Source organism: Tachysurus fulvidraco, chromosome 24 (genome assembly GCF_022655615.1).
Source record: "Tachysurus fulvidraco isolate hzauxx_2018 chromosome 24, HZAU_PFXX_2.0, whole genome shotgun sequence".
Classification (NCBI taxonomy): domain Eukaryota; kingdom Metazoa; phylum Chordata; class Actinopteri; order Siluriformes; family Bagridae; genus Tachysurus; species Tachysurus fulvidraco.
Window position 1 is genome coordinate 17,346,224 of NC_062541.1, and position 15,167 is coordinate 17,361,390.

Sequence of the window (15,167 nt, forward strand, 5' to 3'; positions counted from 1 at the left end):
CTACAATTGTCTCTGATTTTTCATCAGCTGTTAGCCTTTAATATATTCAGAACGAGTTCGCGCTCGTTCTGAATATATTAAGAAAGTGGATCCCGCTTATTACACATTGCTACCTACCAAATAAATCAATGATTTGAAACACAATGATGATTTAAAAAGGAGTTTAATGATTTAAAAACGATTGTATTGCTTCCGCTAAAGAAAATAGTGCGCTCCGTCTCTACGGTAAGAATACTGTGTGTCCATGGCAACGCTCTATTTTTCATGGCAACGGTGTGTTTATAGTTAGCAGCGGTCTGTTATCAAGAAATAAAATTGTGTGTGCATAGAAAGAATTCGTCCTCACGCCGCTCAAAAATAAATAAAAATAAATAATAACCCTGAGGCAGGTAGCACGTCCCCCTCACACCTCCAGGGTCGGGGTTCGATTCCCGCCTCCGCCTTGTGTGTGCGGAGTTTGCATGTTCTCCCCGTGCCTCGGGGGTTTCCTCCGGGTACTCCGGTTTCCTCCCCCGGTCCAAAGACATGCATGGTAGGTTAATTGGCATCTCTGGAAAAATTGTCCGTAGTGTGTGAATGCGTGAGTGAATGAGAGAGAGAGTGTGTGTGTGTGCCCTGCGATGGGTTGGCACTCCGTCCAGGGTGTATCCTGCCTTGATGCCCGATGACGCCTGAGGCTCCCCGTGACCCGAGGTAGTTCGGATAAAAGCGGTAGAAAATGAGTGAGTGAGAACCCTGAGGCAGGTTGTTGTGTTAAATGACATTTGCTGTCGCTGCGCAGGCTCTTTACATGACAGCTTATGTCCCGATGACCGGTCTTTACATTACGATTAAAAGCAGTATCAATAAAGTAAAAAATGTGATGTGCATCAAGTTCGAGTGTCTGCACTGTTTAAACGAGTGTTCTCAACTTCTCACTGACACTTTTGTGATTCGCGGAGTTTTGACAAGTTTTATAGCCTTGCTCCTTGATATTGTTTCTTATTCAAAAGTGGTGACAGAAAAAACTCTTTAAACTCAAACTGAAACCTCTTCCCCTGTCACAATCACATCATAATCAAAATGAATAATTAGGCTTAAAAGCAAATGTATATGTAAGGGAATCATATTTAAGAATTACATTTAATATTGCTCCAAATATCATCAATATTGGTGTGTACAATACACACACACACACACACACACACACACACACACACACACACACACACTATATATATATATATATATATATATATATATATATATATATATATATATATATATATATATATATATATATATATACCTACAGTTTTGATCTTAGGCTTTTCATTAAGTTATTTATTTCCACTATAAATACAATAAACTATTTCCACTATGCTCCTGATATTATTGCATTTAATGAGGCCTCTTTGTATTTATTCTTACTATAGATTCCAGATGTGGTCAAGCTAAAATTTTTGATTTTTGATTACATTTTTGACTAAAACTAGACTAAAATTAAAAGACTTTTAGTCGAATAAAACTTGACTAAGATACCTTGAGTTTTCTTTTGACTAAAACTAGACTAAAATGACGAGACTTTTAGTCGACTAAAATTTGACTAACAAAAAAAAGATATGTGAAGGACTAAATATGACTAAAACTAACAAGGACATTTAGCACAAGACTAAGACTCTCACTCACTCTCACTCACTCATTTTCTACCGCTTATCCGAACTACCTCCGGTCACGGGCAGCCTGTGCCTATCTCAGGCATCATCGGGCATCAAGGCAGGATACACCCTGGACGGAGTGCCAACCCGACTTAGACTAAGACTAAGACTAAATTAAAAATAGGTGACGAAATTAACACTATCAACCACCAGGTTTACACCAGGGCTCTGCCAAACACATCAAAAATATTTCCATGTAACCACATTTAATGTGTCTTCTAAAAATGATAACTCACAAGATGTTTGTCAAAATGCCTGTACATTCACACTATGAAGATTTTCAACACAACAGCAACATATAAAGAGTTTAAAGGGTATTTTTATTTCAACAACAAAAATTCTTAATGAGAAACGAAAACCATCATACAGCAGATTGGCAAAGGATTTTTCTACATCTTCTGTCCCAATATAAAACCCTACACACAGGGAGAGGTGTACTCTGTCTCAGACTCGTCACCTGGATGAAATATGTTTAAAATCAGTTAATGATAAAAACATAGTTTCAGTAACTGCAATAATGCAATCCTAGAAAATCTTACTTGTTTGGTAATAATCGTAAACTTTGATAACCGCTGGCTTGAGATTCTTGACAGGAAGCACCTGCTTAGTGTGTAGCTCATAGTTTATAGGAAAATTCTTTTGTAGCTGTTGGAGACAAAGCAGACATCATATTGTAAACACACTAAATCATATATGTTTATGTGTGTAATATATATATAAACATGTTTCTTGGGCAGGACATACTGCACAGTTGTAATATAGGTAATGATAAGTATTGTATAAATGTTATCCTCTTACCTCTTTGATATACATGATAATATGGTCATCTTTAGAATCAACCCGTTCAACCAAAAGTCCTTCTTTCAGCTAAAAAGCAAACAAAAAAAATTTCTACTGTTACCATGTCATTAAAAAGGCCTGTTTATCTAGACATGTATATTACAGAAATCTAAGCAACGTTCCTACTCCTTACTTCAGCAGGATCTGCTGTGAACCCTGATAAGAGTTTTATGTCCACTATGATCATGTTAGTGCTCTTTAGTGCTCCATTATATCTGAAAAAACAAAAGTCATTAACTTCAGCAGTATCCACAATAATAATGATATCAAATGAAAAAAAATCATTATTGTCCCTGCAGGATAAAGTGTCATGAGAGAATAATATATTATATATATGAAATATTTTACAGCAATCTACTGTTTGCTTATACCATGAAGGCATCAATTACCCGTTCTTTTCTTTCTTTGCGACAAAGATTTATCACACATTTATTCTTACCCAACAGTGAACTTCAGGGACAAAGTGTGTCCAAACAATTTTGTGCAGTTTCCCTCAGTCTTTGCTGTAATGCTCAGTGTACTGATTTCAGTAGGTGTGGGGACATTGTAGAAAAGTGATGTCTGCAAGAAGGGATTTAAATCAACAAAAAGCAATCAATGGAAAATATATTTTAAATAGACTTTAAAAGGATTTGTTGGGGACACTGGGTAGTCAGTGCTTATACAATCACTTTATTAAAATGGGTTGTAAGACAGGAAGCATCAGATGCACTGACCTGCACTGATACACAGGTGGAGCCCTTCACATCAATGCTGTATTTACCAGGAACATCCTGCAATGATCTTTCTTGGTACAGTAACTTGTTGTTCTGATTCACATCAAAGTTGTGACTGTGTCCATCTGCTGACTTTACAGTTACTGTGCTAGAGCCTTCTGAGCTGAACACTTTAGTGGAGTATAGAGCCAGAGCTTGGAGAGCCACGACTGTGTCCTGATTAAAAACAGTCCTTTAAATTATGCTATAAAATGTATACATCGATTCATCACAACTGCAGAACAAACAAAAGGGAACAATGCAATTTAATCGGTTACCTGGGTGGATGAAAAGCCTCCATAGGGATTTTGCTGTTTCACGAGCCAGCTGACTATCCTATTAGCGTAGCCCAATTCAGCAGCAGTGAGTTGACCTGTAGTGAGAACAGCTAGGAGCACGTAGGAACTGATTTCCACTGACAATGAGCTGGAGTCATCTAATGCTGACTGAGACCAGTGAAGATGACCATCTAAAATAAAAGAATTTCAAATCCAAAAGCACGCATTTAGAAAGCAACTTTTACTGTCATAAAACCCTGTGGCTCTTGCAAGGCTCAGTTATGTCATAAATTCTGTTTGTCTGTCCTAAAGGCTTAGAATGTGGCATAGTTTAATCCATATACTGTATGCTTCTTCATACATAGTTTGCAATAACATTTTTCTATTTCTTATAACTACATTCAGTAATTTTACTTGCAGAAATGTAGTTTGTTGCATTTGTTACAAATATTAGTGTTACAAATTCTTCCAATAATTCTGTACCTCCTGAAATGGCAACGTCATCCAACTCTTTTAGTAGACGTTCCCGAATTTCATTCTCTCCTGCCAGACTGAAAGTGTAGGCCAACAGTGCAGTGGTGTACGTGTTTGTCAGGTTACCAATAGTAGACTTGAGGCACAATAATCCATTTTGTACAACAGGATTCTACAATTAAAAAGTGCATAAATCATTATCAGCAGAACCTATCAATTAAGAGGCTGGAACAAATATTCAATTTAACCACCACAATTTATCTTTATTAAATATGTACTCCCCTGGCTGAATTCATGAATGTGAATGAGATTTAGATTAGATTCATTTTATTGTAAATGTAGCAAAAATGTGAGATGTGAATAGTATCGTGCTCTTACCAGGACTGTATTCCCCAATTCTAGCAATGATGCAGTGATGTAGGCGGTAATAGTCACATGATCATTTACACCACCCTATAATACGTTATAATGATATGCATGATATGTCAATATAAATGAAATTAAAAGAATGATTCAGAAATTTGTTTGTAGTATGAACTGGCCTAGTAACATACAGTACGTACCTTCATTCTGTTATTGAACAGATTTCCCTTTTGTATAAAACATCCATCTGTTCCCTGCATTTGTATGAGCCATTTCTTTGCACTGTTAATGATTTCTGGATCAATAAAGATGTAACGTTGTGCTTTGCCAAACGTCCTCAAGACAAAAGCAGTTAACCTGGTGGAGATGTATTTGTAAAAATATTTTTGTACATTTCGGAATTATATAAAAAATCATAATAACTAATGCACACTAGGTAAGTGGTGGTATGGTTTAAGAAAATTTTACCATGTGTTCCCTGATCCCCTGCCAAATGTGCTATATGCCCCATTTATATGTTTATAGTTAAGTTGCCTCTGGTATCCTGTGTAAAAGCAAATGATTTTAACTCTAGTGCAGAAGTCTGTTTAGAGTTAATAGTAATGACTGTAACAAGTCAAAGAAAGCTCACTTACCACTCTTAAGGAAACCATTAGCCTTCTCACGGATATCTGTGGTGAGCTGCTCAGTGTTCTCTAGATACTGAAGAATGTAGATATTTGGGGCGAGAAGAGCAATGTTTTGTTCTCCACAGCCATATGGCATCCTTAGTAGGCCATCCAGATTTTTTAATGCACGGCCAAGTATGTCTCCTACAAAAGAACAGAATAATTTATCTGTTTAGCTAAAAAGATGTTTGACAAAACATATAGTTGATTTGAATGTATAGAAGCTCATATTCTTAAATAGAAACTTCTTATTTAAACTAGAAATGTATAGTTTTGAGTTCAGTGCCCAATAGAGAGGCTGGCCTTGCACTTCCTTATACTGAAAAAAAAAAGTCAGTAGAACACAGACAAAGTATGATAAACATCATTTAAGGTTAGATTAGATTAGGATTGTAAACTAGGGTTAATGGATATCCTCACATTGGCCTTGATTTTCATAGAAAATAATTATAGCTCAGATTGTCAGAAATTATATAGGACTGAAACTGTAAAAGAGCAACATATTGAATAATTATGATGAAATTTAATATCCAAACAGTGTCTTGTGTATTTTCTATTGAATATATCTGTAACCCATGTAGCACGAGTTCCCTGTGACAGCGCCAGGCCAAGGACCCAGGACAATGCTGTTCCAACACTTCTTGTAAATAAATGTATACAAATTTATGTGTTCATTTATGTCAATTTCATCGCAAAGCAATGTGTGCTCAGCAAGCACCGTTCCTTTCTTTATTATACTTTGTTGGAGTTCTTATTGAAGCATGTTGTGTTTGTTTGTATTCATTAGCATAAGAGGGTGTTATAAGACAAATTCTTTTTTTGTCCAGTTGTGTTTATTATTTTTTTCTTTCCTTAATGTTTCATGTCTTACCAAGCACTGAAACAGAAGCTTGTGCTGATCCCGCTATTATGTCCTCAGGAAGACTCAGCTCCAGCTCTTCTGAAACACTGTTGCCTGTTTATAAGATGAAAGTCAACTCCATCAATATTGAGCAGTAAAACCTTGTATGCATCATTTGTAAACCAACCAAATAAAATTCAACTGAAAACATATTTGCAAGTCTAACCTTGTGGGCATAATAACCAACTCTGGCTCTTTGTTTTCTCAGTTCCTTCAGCCTGCAGGGAAAATAATATTATTAGTTCATAACCTAACAAAGAAAAGGTTTACAGATTTAAAGTTACACTTTTTTACAATACACTGACCTTTACAATGAGGCTTCGTGTAACTGTGTCAATACGGCCTCTCTCTGGAACACTCACTATCTCATTATCACACACAGTCTGAGATTGTTCTGCCTCTGCACTCACTGTCACATTCAAGACTCCTGTATAATAAGAGGTGAAAAAATATGGCAATTATAATTAAAGAAAAGTCCATTGAAGCAAATATGTGTTTATGTAATATTTATAATATATAATTAGGTAAGGAAAAAAAACAGAGTAAAAGTCACAAGGATTAGATATTTTTATTTCCATTGGGCTACAAATGTCCTTAAGTCTCCAACATAAATAATCTGCATTGGACCTCAGGTCTACAGATTCAAAAACTATGCTGTGGAACACCATATGTTATGTTTTGTGTTATTTTTCATTGGTATCTCTTTTTACATGTTATTTCTGTTTCTATTTTAAGCACATTATGAAGATATACTCCGAATTTAAAAAATGCATTTTGTTTATACAATAAATTTTTTACTCATCTTTTAGAAGCTTCATGACATTTTATCCATTTTAACCATTTTGAAGTTTGCATTTTAACCATAAAAAAGTTGCACACAGTTACAGTAGGGCTACAGATTTATATATTGTTCATGTACTGTTTACATCTATACATCTTTATTTATATCATATATTGTACATGATTGTCCTTCGTGACAATTTGGACAACTTGTAGATTCATACTTTGTAGAGCTTTAAATCTTTGCTTCATCAAACCAGTGACTGTGCAGATATATAGCTCATGAATGTAAAGTGTAACAAGTAAGAATTCCTCAATATTTTGCCACTACCTACAAATATGCACAAATTTATCAACATCATATAATTATAATAACGTAAATATAAAAAATAAATATTTGTTTTAACCCAACTAAAGCTAAGAATAGGCCTGTATACACTCAAACAAGGCTGGCACTGGCAAAAGAAAATATAGAGCTCCATGATTATGAGTCTGAAATTGTTGACTGACCAAGCACAGAGGGAATCAGAGTCCATTTGAAGGTCTTTCTTCCATTTGCACACAGACAGGATGAATACTCGCCATCAGAAGATTTTTCAAGAGTGTAGTCTGAGGAAGGGGCTGGAGTCACTTTAACCTGTCAATGAGACCCAGGTGATTAATTTACTGTGCATCTCAAACGTCACAATACTTGTAAAGATCTAATCTCAGAAATAAAATAAGAAATAAAATACCATAATGCATTTGGAAAGATAATTGAAGACAGTGGCCTTCAGCTCAAAAACCTCTCCACGTATAATGGAGTAAGGCAACAAGAGCTCCAGGAAGAAGGGCTGAAACACTGTGAGCTGAACAGGAGGAGCAAGACCCAGACCTATAGAGGACACGCAGAAAGCCTCAGTCTCCCAAGTGGTGATGGTGTCAGGAACAGTGAGTGGAAGCTGTACAGATCCAGAGTCCCTGCGGAGAATAACTGTACTCAATTTCTGTTACATATTGTAAAAAAGACAACTTGAATTGCAACAACCATTGTAGAAACATGCCTTATCTGAGAAATAAGTACATTCACGTTCATTTTCGATATCTTGTATCTGTAATAGATTGAAATTCAAATAGTACATTGCAGACAAATTTATAAATATGCTGATTCACTAACCCCACTTCAGACAATTCCCATATCCAAGTTTCTGGGAAGAATTTGCGAACTGTCTCAATGGGTTCAAAATCTGGTGATGCAAAAAAACGATGTGCACCACCAGGACCAACAAGAAAATCAGGACTATGTATTGACTCTGAAAATGAGCAAAAACATAAATAGACATTAGTGTGTAGTAACCATTTGGTCTATGAGACTAATTAATACAAACAGAAAAAGAGCTACCCGCATAAATCTAATATATCAGCCATACCCAACATTTATTGTATTATGTATTATAATGTAATATACATAAAATATGTATATATGAGAAAGTGTATTATTTAATGATGCACCAACAAATGCCATTCGAATCGGGTGATATTTCATTCCTTTGTACATCAAACATTCAGGGTGTCTAACAGCCAAATTTGTTGCCATCTTCAGCCCCGCTTCCTGTAAGATGATAAGATGATACAAAAAATCAGTGTAGTGAATTATAAAAAGGACTTAACCAAATAGTTTCAAATAAAATAAAAATCAGTAATATGTATATAAAGGGAATACATAAATGTGAAGAAATGAATTTTTTCCCTTTTTCTAAGCACCTGTAGGATGCTTTCTATACACCTCGAGCAGTTTTTATGTAAATTCCTTGAAGTAATTAAAATAAATCAGAAGAAAAGCGAAGAGAAGAGAGCGTCCAGATTGCACAGAACATTTTAGGTTTTTATTCCCATGTCAAATAACACTGTTTTGTGCAGTAATTGCTAATCTTCATATTATTATTTTGAGTTATTTGAATCATATTTTTAGTGAAACTGATAAAAAGGTATTTTATTTTTTACAGTTATTATGAATAATATTATTAATAGTAAATCTTGCTTCTACGACTATCTGCCAATCCCCCAAAAAAGCTTGAGAATGTCACACATCTTGCACTTGTTATTGTACACGTGACACAGTGATTTTTATTAACCACATTTTCATGCAACCCTGATATCAGTGCTTGTATACATGAATCTCATAGTTATTTAAGACCATAAAATGATTCACCAGTACCCCAAGTGAACCGGTTACATAATGGCATATTTTGCAAATACTATTTTCTGTTACTAATGATTTACACCGTAGAAATGTTGTTATACTATTATAACATCCATACACATTTCAGTAAAGAGTTATGCAACATTTTAAATGCAAGCTGTCATTTACCTTTAATGTATTGTAAGCAAGGTCTAGCGACACATCCCGTCGAGTTCTTACATGCAAGCAGCCTTGAACATCTTCAACCCCATCTGGATATTCTGATAACGTTTCCACTGGCAACAAATTAAATATCTAAGGGAGATACAGTTTGTCTTTATTATAAGATAATGCAATACATCTCAAAATACACAAAAATTACTTTGTGGCATTGTGCATGTATGATTACATTTTACATTAACATAAGAAATACTGTATGTAAATTACAACTTATGTTATTTTATTTAACTTACTTTACCTCAATATGCAATAAAATGGGAATAAAACACATTACTATAATTGTCTCTGTTGTTATACAGTAAGTTCTATGATATAATGATTATGACTGTTGCCTTCAGGCTTTTCCACTGTGCTTCACATTAAGTTGCATCACACCACCCTGGGCATGAATTACTATTATTATTACCTCCTGTCATGTTTTTTTTCTTAATGAATTTAATAATGGATATGACAGCTAAAAGAAATGAACCCTTTTAAACACACCAATTCATCCTTCCTTCTAGATGCATAAGCCAGTAATTGAAAAATTTTACTTTATTCATCATTCATTCATTCATTTTCTACCGCTTATCCGAAATTCTTGGGTCACGGGGAGCCTGTGCCTATCTCAGGCATAAAGGCAGGATACACCCTGGACGGAGTGCCAACCCATCACAGGGCACACACACACTCTCATTCACTCACACAATCACACACTATGGACAATTTTCCAGAGATGCCAATCAACCTACCATGCATGTCTTTGGACTGGGGGGAGGAAACCGGAGTACCCGGAGGAAACCCCCGAGGCACGGGGAGAACTTGCAAACTTCACACCCACAAGGCGGAGGCGGGGAATCGAACCCCCAACCCTGGAGGTGTGAGGCGAACGTGCTAACCACTAAGCCACCATGCCCCAACATATTATGTGTATAAATAATTCCTGGTCAAGCTTTATCAAAACATATACTGTACAATGACAAATTTACCATAAAAATGTTAATGTATTTTAAAAATTTGAAAGCTACATTTTTGTTTCAATCCGATTTGAGGTTAGGTAGAAAAAAAATAATTACTTTAAATTATTTTGCATTTATTTTTAATAAAGTTTACACTTAAATGGCACTAAATTTTAAAACAGGCTCAAAAACTTGTATATGTAAAAGATTTACTAAATCTTAACTCCACCTTGTCAGTGTCTAGCCGTTCGTTGGACTCCAAGATTAACACACTCTGATCTATTGCACTGAGGCCACACAGTGACCCAGGATGAGCTGAGACCTCAAGAGTGTTCTTCTCACCTGGAACTGCTTTAGAGGGAGAGAACTGTAGCGAAACCTGGAGTCCACCAAAGAAAAAAGTTTCCATATGTTCAACATTCATGTAGAGTCAAAATCTAATACTCAATAACTCAATAACTAGTAAACATAAAAAAAAAACAACAAAAAAAAAAAACATCAAACCTGGAAGGTGCTACCATTACCTTATTTCTGAAACACTTTTCAACATCAAAATTCCTTCTAGCTGCAATGATGTTCTCACTGGGCAGGACAGAGTATGCCACAACCTGCACTACAGGAGCCAGCTCAGCAAGAACAGATAGTTGAAATGATATTTTTCCTTTTCTGAGATCTGTAGATGCTTCCACTTCAACCGTTTCATGCCCATAATGAACTATGACTCCTTTAGACAAAACCTGAATCAGAGAGAGAAAAAATATAATAATTGTCCAGTGTATTATATATGGCGTTACTGCAAGACGTTAGATAATGCAGATGACAGAAAGTCATATAAAAATCATACAATTTTACTGCATGTACTTACCATGTATATAAGATCAATACTGTAACTTTCAGTAGTTTCCCCAACAATATAGTAGTTAATTGTTATGGGAATTTCATCACCACATTTAAATGGTTCCTCTGAGCTCTCTATTGACAGTTCACTGTACACTGGACTGTAAGGTGTAGCAGGTTGGAGCAGATGTATACGTGTCTCCGCAGTTGAAAAGAATGTTTCTTTGTATTTATCTGTTTTCTCTGTATAGACACTTGCCTGGATAACAATGAACAAGTAACATAATCTTTGATTTTAAGATTTAAATGTAATATTACTTTTTTATGATGATCATTTTGTGAGTGCTTAGATCAGCGTATCATACCTTCAACACTATCTCTGTTTTAGGATGTTCAGGCGATGCAATTGAGAAGCTTGCTAATCCATTACTATCTGTAGTGAGATTGGCCATAAAAAACCAGTCACCTTCTACAAGATACACTTTCTTGTTAGGAATTGGTGTTCCAATGTAGGTAGTAACTTTAATCTGTTGACCAGGAAAAGTCAAAATGCTGTAAATTTGTCAAGGCTGGCAAAAAACCTCATAAATATGATAGAAGAATTAGTGTACCAAAGTAAATTTAAAATCAAGAAAATCTTACTTTTCCTTCTATAACTGTCTCCCGTTCAAAGGTTTTTGGTAAATCCACAAATTCCACTTTACCAATTAGGTGTGTGATTGATATGCTTTCAGATTTTGCCATGGAAAATTCTAAACAAAAATAATAACACTATTTATAACAGAGTATTATAAGTATTATAACGTTACGTTAAAAATGAACAATTAGTGTTTAAATCTCCCTTATCTCTGTTCTGTTGAGATCTGTTACTGACTCACCTGTTCCTTCCTCTGTCAGTGTAACAGTAACATGAAGATTATCTTCAAATTCAGAATTCATAAAAGTTGACACATTCAGTACATGAAAGACACAACCAGTCTGACTCATCTATTTGGAAAACACAAAAACAAATACCAGGTGAGAACTTTATCAGTATAGAGATAAATACATAATGCTCTTTAATACAGTGTTACTTACGCACCTTTACTGTATCAACCATGCATGCTGAAATCACTGCATGATTCCAATGGTAATAATTATAATTCTGCATACGTTTACGACACACTTTCACAAGTGCTTCCCCAGGTACTGGCTGTCCATAAGTGTACCTTAAAAATGCACAATCATTGACATTGCAGTAGACACTGATTTTTTCGGGCTACTTTGACATGTCCTGAAAATTCACTGGATGTGAATGCTATATTGTTCATAAATTACTTTGTTTTAAAAATATGCAAAATGTTTTAAATGTAAAGAAAACATGAAAAAACATTTTCCCTCTTTTTATAAATTTAGTGGTTTTACTCACTTTCCACAAATCTCTAGCTTCAGTTCTTCCTCAACAACCGTGTGCTCTTTTGGTGTATTCACTGTAATCTCAAACTTGGGTAAAACTAAAAGTTAATGCATATTTTTATTACAGTGATATGATATGTGTCAAAAAATAAAATGTACTCTACTAGTAGTGTAACTTACCATACTTTTCCACCTTAAAGAAATGTGAGATCTCCCTTTTTTCTATTTGAACAGTTAGTTTATATTGTCCCTGTAGAGCTTCAGCGTTTAGCGCATGAGAAAGCTGCAGTATCAGACCTTTGGAGGACACATTCATCCACTGACCAATCCTGTTTTGATGATTATCCTTTTTATTTAAGAAAGAATTAAAGAGTCACAAGCGAATGTGTATAAACATTAAAAGTGTTCAACAAAAATTCCAACAAAAAAATATCTATAGTTTCATTTACTTACCTCAAGAATTACTGATCTGTACTGTAAATGAGAATATGACAGTTTAGATATGACAATTAAGAATCCTGTACATTATCACTCCAGATTTATTTATTAGAAAATCACTATGAAACAATATATTACACAACAATAGGTGCTAAATCAATCTGTGCATAGAAAAAAAATGACATTACAGACACTTCTACATACAACAAATGGATGATAAAACCTGCCATTCTAAATTAAGTCAATGCACTTAAAGACATTGAGACATTTTCTCCTACCTTTTGTTCAAGGGGAATAAAATTAGAATCCATATTGACAATTCTGAAATTCACTGTTGAAAAACAATGTTAGAGAAATGTTTGAGCTGTACCATCAGCAACAAATAAACCTTCAGTAAAGAGTTTAAGTGACATTAAGTATTGCAGATATGAATTACCTGTTTGTCCTGGATTGTAGATGGGTTTATCAGTCTGAATAAATAGCAGTGTGTTGTAGGATTTAAACATCACTTTCCTTTTATCTGTCATCTTAAATCTTTCCCCCTTGACTTTTACTTTGATCTTCTGCACTGATTCACCTTCAACATTTGGAGCCTGTAAGGTGTCCATGTTGAATCAGAACAATCAATATAACAACAACAACAACAACAACAACACTACCACCACCACCACCACCAACAATAATAATAATAATTATTTTTCTTAGTATTATTATTATAGACTGTTTGATTCCTTACCTGAAAATTAAAGCAGTGGTGAAAGTCCTTTTCCACTGTTTCTTGTAAAAGAGTTCTGCTCTGGTTGTTGTGAACCAGAAGGATGTTCATTTGCAGAGTCTCATTAGGATTCATAAGACTAGCACACAATTTAGCATCAGAGCCAGCCTGTATTACTGCAGGAAATGTCACCATGAAATATCTGAAAAAATGCACAAAAACAATGATCATTTGTGCAAGTGCAAGATGAACTATTCTAGCTAGGTGACCTCCTAAACGAGTAATTAGTAATCTCCTAAACTCAACAATCTCTACTATTGCAAAAGACTATACACAGTGTCTTAAGAAGTGTTGTGCTAGTTACTAAGAATTAGTAACTAGGTACAGTTACTAGTTACTTCAACGCGTTAGAGTATTAGTTACTGTCAAAAGCAATTGCGTTACAGTAACGCATTATTGACCAACAGTTAAATAAACTTAAAATTATATGAAATAATGTTTAAGTCACAGATTGGTATCACACAGCATGTTAGTAACATCTAAAATAAAGCTACATACACCACCTTTTTATCTATAGAAATAAGCTAGTATGGAACACTGCACTAGTATAATGTATTGCATTATAGCTTATTCATGATCATTCTTCTTATTCTTAATCATCACTCCTCTTGTGTATCTAATGGTATAAAACATTTTATGAGTTAGACATTAGTTGAATCTATGAAAATATACTGAAAACCACTATGATAATTTACTTTTAATTAAAATAAAATTATAATTTTATTTCATTTTAAAAGAAATAGTATTCAGAAATTATTATTTTTTTTACATGCATGTGTAATTTTCTCACTGTTGTCCAGAGAGGAGGATACATAAGATAGCAGGGGATAGATAATGAATTTCACTACCCGACTTTGACTGCTTGAATTTAAGTTTTTATTAATGTCTGATCTCTGGATTATTGAATCTGAATATCTTAAATTGTAAACGCTGATAGATACTTGATTTTTTTTTAAAGGGATTTCAAGGAGGCTTATACACAAACAAACAAACAAACAAACAAATAAATAAATGAATTAATTAATGAATAAACAAACAAACAAACAAATACAGATTTTCAAGCAAATATATTTACACATTATGAATTAATTTGTCTTTAGTTTCCATTAATAATAATTTAATGGCATGTAAATCTTTGCAATAATTTCCTACTATATAAAGTTTGTAATTTTCTGCTTTCGTATACAGTTTAAAAATGTTATTTTGCACACGCACGCACGCACACACACACGCACGCACGCACACACACACGCATACGCAGATGTATAAACCTATTACCGCATAATGCTATGTATGCAGAAGAACATTGTATAGTATGACATAAAATAGACCGCTGTATTTCCACCATCGGACATCCTTTATGATTACTTACGGTCCTGAGCCTTGTCCAGAAACAGAGAGAAAGAGGAAGCAGGCTAGCAGTAGCCCTGTCCTTATGTGGACCCGACCAACCACCATGATGAAATCCGTTGTAAAAAGCAGGTTCTAACGTTTGAGCAGCTTTTTAAAGACTCTTAAAGCCAAAAAGCTCCATCTGCTGTTGTCCTGTCATTAATAATTAACCAGTATTCAGGCAAATATATGTCAAAGTGCAGTTTCATGTAGAAACTTCTACTGTGTGAAAATG

The 15,167-nt window shown here is 34.6% G+C and overlaps 1 protein-coding gene across 1 annotated transcript; it reads right to left on the reverse strand.

Annotated features, from left to right (window-relative positions):
- Nucleotides 1-1,998: 1,998 nt before the first annotated feature.
- Nucleotides 1,999-15,062, reverse strand: LOC113656761 (alpha-2-macroglobulin-like). Its single transcript, XM_047808033.1, has 34 exons — nucleotides 14,913-15,062; nucleotides 13,502-13,682; nucleotides 13,202-13,358; nucleotides 13,044-13,096; nucleotides 12,781-12,801; nucleotides 12,508-12,673; nucleotides 12,341-12,425; nucleotides 12,014-12,140; nucleotides 11,811-11,919; nucleotides 11,575-11,684; nucleotides 11,298-11,459; nucleotides 10,961-11,191; nucleotides 10,620-10,832; nucleotides 10,325-10,474; nucleotides 9,107-9,232; nucleotides 8,248-8,347; nucleotides 7,913-8,048; nucleotides 7,491-7,716; nucleotides 7,267-7,393; nucleotides 6,282-6,403; nucleotides 6,143-6,194; nucleotides 5,947-6,030; nucleotides 5,043-5,219; nucleotides 4,876-4,951; nucleotides 4,608-4,764; nucleotides 4,423-4,497; nucleotides 4,054-4,216; nucleotides 3,571-3,761; nucleotides 3,254-3,469; nucleotides 2,977-3,098; nucleotides 2,671-2,752; nucleotides 2,496-2,564; nucleotides 2,237-2,342; nucleotides 1,999-2,154 (listed from the first exon to the last, which is right to left on the reverse strand). Exons 1-34 carry the CDS (start codon nucleotides 14,996-14,998, stop codon nucleotides 2,114-2,116), a joined length of 4,299 nt encoding a protein of 1,432 aa, XP_047663989.1. The 5' UTR covers nucleotides 14,999-15,062; the 3' UTR covers nucleotides 1,999-2,113.
- Nucleotides 15,063-15,167: the final 105 nt, after the last annotated feature.

What these genes read in the sequence shown, in the direction of transcription:
- LOC113656761 (XM_047808033.1), bottom strand. Translation starts at nt 14,998, where the DNA reads ATGGTGGTTGGTCGGGTCCACATAAGGACAGGGCTACTGCTAGCCTGC. An exon ending in TGGGAATTGTCTGAAGTGGG is followed by an intron (nt 7,717 to 7,912) that starts GTTAGTGAATCA and finishes TATTCTCCGCAG; the next exon opens with GGACTCTGGATCTGTACAGC. An exon ending in TTATCATGTATATCAAAGAG is followed by an intron (nt 2,343 to 2,495) that starts GTAAGAGGATAA and finishes TGTCTCCAACAG; the next exon opens with CTACAAAAGAATTTTCCTAT.